Genomic DNA, 4,346 nt, shown 5'->3' on the forward strand with positions numbered 1-4,346 from the left:
AGAGAGAGAGAGAGAGAGAGAGAGAGAGAGAGAAAGAGAGAGAGAGAAAGACGCGCGCGCGCGCGCGCACACAATTCAACGCGATTCTGATAACATTCGGATGTAATGTAAAATATATTATTAACTACATAATTTTCCATTGGGAACACAAGATTGCTTATAAAATAATATATACGGTTTGGAATCATTCAATTAAGTAACAAAAATTGTTTTTATATTATATATAAAATGATATCATTTCTTTAATAGGAGAGAGTTTATGCGTCGATCCGATAAAGAACTCCTTTAGACTATTCGAAAAATGGAATGTCCTGACGTGTCACATGCAAGAGAACATTAAAATTTTTTACTTGAAAGAGGATTACGATACGGATGCGGCAACGAAAAATATATACGATACCATAGCTGCTTTTAAATGGATCAGAAATATGGACTAAAAATATGGTGATATTTCCTACTTCAGTTAAAAAGAGTTTTTGAATCATTATTTTTTTATATCTTTTATAAAAAAATCTCATTACATACATAAGCTTTGATGTCCAACAATTTTTTTTCTTGCAAATATTGTCGGACATGCGTTAAGTACACATAACTATATGATTTGTTTGCATTGCTTGAAATCTTTCTCAAATTTTTGCATCTAAAACAAGATGTAGTATAAACATATATTTAAATTTAAAGAAGCCGAAGATTTTAAGTGCAAAAAGTACAAGCAATGCGAACAAATCTTATAAATACATATAATATTGTACTACAATAGTATATGTACTACAATATATATGTACGTGCAACTTGTATATAACTTCTTTTATCGGAAAAAGATAAAAAAAGATATGATATGGTATATCACTTGTGAATGTTTCTAAAAGTATACGTGATTTACATTCACAATGAAATACTTAAAAATCCTGTTTCACGATGTAGAACTGTACAGATGCAAAATTAAATCATAGCTCTAAGTTTGTTGTATCATAAAATTTTACGAATAAATAGATAATACTATATTATAGAAATATGTTTATAGTTCTTTTTAATAAAAATAATCTTATGCGTATATATATATATTTATTTATTTAATAATTTTTCTTTTTCTATTAATTTAACATCTTGCTTCGTATATCTTGCAAAAACTTTTTAACGAAAGATGAATATATAGCCTGTATCATAAAATTTGTAAAAACTTTATGTGCACTACAATCTAACCTCTTCAGTATTTCACAATCGACGAAATCGGACAACTCCTTCTGAGTCCCATGCACTTTTCTCTGTCAATGAACAATGCATCTATCTTAGATTTTAAATTGCTTTCCAGATTAGATCTCGTGCGCAAAAGTTGCTGATGTTGCGTCTCAGATTGTTGCAGTTTCATATTCAAATCATACACTATTTTATTAATATCCTCTACTTCTTTGTTCAGCCTATGAAGCACGCAAATATTATTATCTGAATAGTGATATGTAAATGATTTTAACAAACCTGAATTGAGCATCATCCTTGCATAATTCATTGTTTGGACGATGCGTCCTGGCCTCCAGTCGCGTATGCGCTACTTTTAATACTGGACTTTTATCGGCGATAGTCTTTTGTATTAATGCTGTACTCTTTTCGACGTCAAAAATCTCTTTCTGAATCTAAAATGTCCATATACAGACAATATTGAATCTTGTGCATAAGATTTAAACAAGAAGAATGTTATGAAAATTTTACAATCTTTCAAATATTTTTTAGATGTTTTCTGAATTTTTCACATTGTTTATAATATTGATAAAAATTTACACACTCTCACTATGATCTTACATCCCAGTTTTTTTTTAACAAAAATGTTACCTTGTGTAAGTGCGTTTGTAATTTTTCTTTCGCTTCCAACATTTCAGCAATTCGTCTATCCAGCGCTTGATTGGTTTTAGCCCAAGCTTCGCTTATTTCGTGGACTATCGCATTTATAACATTGTCAATATCATTTCGTAATTGATGCGATTTTGTTCGTTCCGACTTCGATTTCTTCACTATACTATTTGTCGCTTCTGTCCAAAATTCAGGCGTAATAATACTGCATAAACATAGTTGTTATAGCTCCAATCAGTAGAGAAATAAGGTGTATGAAGAACAAATAATATATCTTGCTTAATAAAGTAAATTATGTTATTATACAAATATTATATGAATTTATATGAAAAAATTTCATTTTATAGTTTTTCTTTTTCTCTCAAAATAGTATTATTATAAATGAAAGCTTTCATAATTACCTGGAATCATATCTTTCTATACCACCGTAATATTGCAGACCTCGAGTAAAATTGTTCATTTGATGACACACGTTATCAATTCCCAGGGCTGTTTCTTTGTTTTGTATATCAATCTGTAGTTGATGCTGCACAGCTCTACCATTTGTTAACTGAAAAATATTATAAAGCGAGTCTTCAAGGTTGATACTATCGATAAACATATGACATACCTGATTAATACATCTATCCATGATCTGTTTCAATTTTTTCTCAGAATTTCTCATTATTTCAACTTCTTTTAGTAGAGCTTTTTCGACCTCATCATGTACCAAATCAATGCCTATCAATATTAATTAATTAATTAAGCCTTCTTAGGTGATGCAATTCTAAAATATTCTTCCATTTTTTTACAATGATTGCTTATTTTTAATCTCAATATCAAGTTTCTTTATTATATAATATCAAAAAAATGAAGAACCTTTTCTCGATTCCCGGTGATAAAGACATTCTTGCGCAATATGTAACTGTCCTTCAAGAATTTGGATCACGGTTTGCAATTTGCGACGACTATCCTGCATTTTACCGTTTTCTACGAGTAATCTTTCCAATTCTGATGCCACTTCATTCCGCCAGAAAGTAACATCTGTGATTCTTTCCCCGAGTTTTCGACCACTCTCTATTTGTCCTTCTTTTATCTTTTCATCTACTTCTCTGAAATAAATATACAGCAACAATATATTTCAAGAAATACATTTAAATCATAAATATAATTTATTAACGAATAATTTTTAAGATAACTGGGATAATTAAATTAGTTATAATGACATTTCTATGTATTGAATAACTTTCTGCAAACAAGTTCTTAATCTTTTTATAAATTATTTTATAATTTTATAGAATCAAATATATCAAATATAACAACAAATGAAAAACTTTAAGGGTAGACTTTGCTCTAATGCAAAGTTAAAACAATTAATAATTATTAAATAATTTGATTTAAAAGAAACATCGACTCGAATCTTAAAAATGTATTCCTACCGCATTAAGTCTGCATTGTTCTTGCACAATTTTTCAGAATAATATCTATTCGCATTCGCTTCATTGTAGAGTTTGATTTCATTCTGTAACCAATCACATGGAGTGTATCGCGTGTAAAGCGCAGCACGTGCTGCGTGCGAAGGATTGCGATCAAAACCGGTCACCAAATTTGGAAATTTCAGTGACTCTGCCGCCAATCCATGTGACGTGCGACAAGCATCCACCAGTAGATTCGTTATTGGCTGTGCAGGCCTAAGTTACGAATAATTTGAATAAAAAAAATTAATTTTCATTTTTTATGTTAAAAATAGCGTAAACCTTTAAATTGGATTTTATTCCTCTTTTACTTTTTTAAATTGGAGTTTATGCAGTTCAATGAATGTTAAAACTATAGTGAATTACTCACAAGGGAGCCATCTCTACGACCTCGTATCCCAAAGTAGGTCGCCAAGGATGCGGCCTTGGAGTCTTATAAAATTCTCCAACTCTGGTTGGAATCGGAGGACCTGCGACCTGCTCCATACATGGTGAAACGCCGACTGTACTCCATGGTTGAAGTTGCTAGACATAATAATAGATATTTAAGTAATAAGAAATGAATAAATATGGCATTAATTGAAAATCCCAATAGATTGATTTGCTCCTCGAATGTTTTTGCATACATATTAAATAAAATCGCTGTCATAATTTCCTATATTTTAATATGAATATATCTGATTAATATGAAATTGACAGAATCGTTAAAACTTCAATACGATATAATAATACATAATAATAATAATATTTAATAATAATATTTACGGAGTACATAACAGTTTCAGTCTTTTTCTCAGTTTTAACGTTGACCATGATTACAATAAATTTCGTAAGCTTTTTCTACGTTTTTCCGAAGAAGAAATAACAATTCAACGCAATCTCGAAATATGATTAACTTGAAGTAAATCAAATCTCGAATGATTTTGAAAACGCAATACCTACTCCGAAGACATGTCTACTTGCATCATGTTCCGAAATAACTTCTATCATGAAAGTAACCAAATGAAATAATAAAATAATAATATAATAATAATAATAATAATATAT

At 29.8% G+C, this 4,346-nt stretch overlaps 1 protein-coding gene across 1 annotated transcript; it reads right to left on the minus strand.

The window, feature by feature from the left end:
• Positions 1-1,161: 1,161 nt before the first annotated feature.
• On the minus strand, positions 1,162-4,076 carry LOC108694849 (tektin-3-like). The gene is made up of 9 exons (XM_018204531.1): positions 4,065-4,076; positions 3,670-3,824; positions 3,264-3,515; positions 2,704-2,936; positions 2,456-2,565; positions 2,247-2,395; positions 1,828-2,050; positions 1,477-1,631; positions 1,162-1,418 (listed from the first exon to the last, which is right to left on the minus strand). The coding sequence occupies exons 1-9, from the start codon at positions 4,071-4,073 to the stop codon at positions 1,208-1,210; spliced, it is 1,497 nt and encodes a 498-aa protein (XP_018060020.1). The 5' UTR covers positions 4,074-4,076; the 3' UTR covers positions 1,162-1,207.
• Positions 4,077-4,346: the final 270 nt, after the last annotated feature.

Source organism: Atta colombica, unplaced genomic scaffold (genome assembly GCF_001594045.1).
Source record: "Atta colombica isolate Treedump-2 unplaced genomic scaffold, Acol1.0 scaffold125, whole genome shotgun sequence".
NCBI classification, from domain to species: domain Eukaryota; kingdom Metazoa; phylum Arthropoda; class Insecta; order Hymenoptera; family Formicidae; genus Atta; species Atta colombica.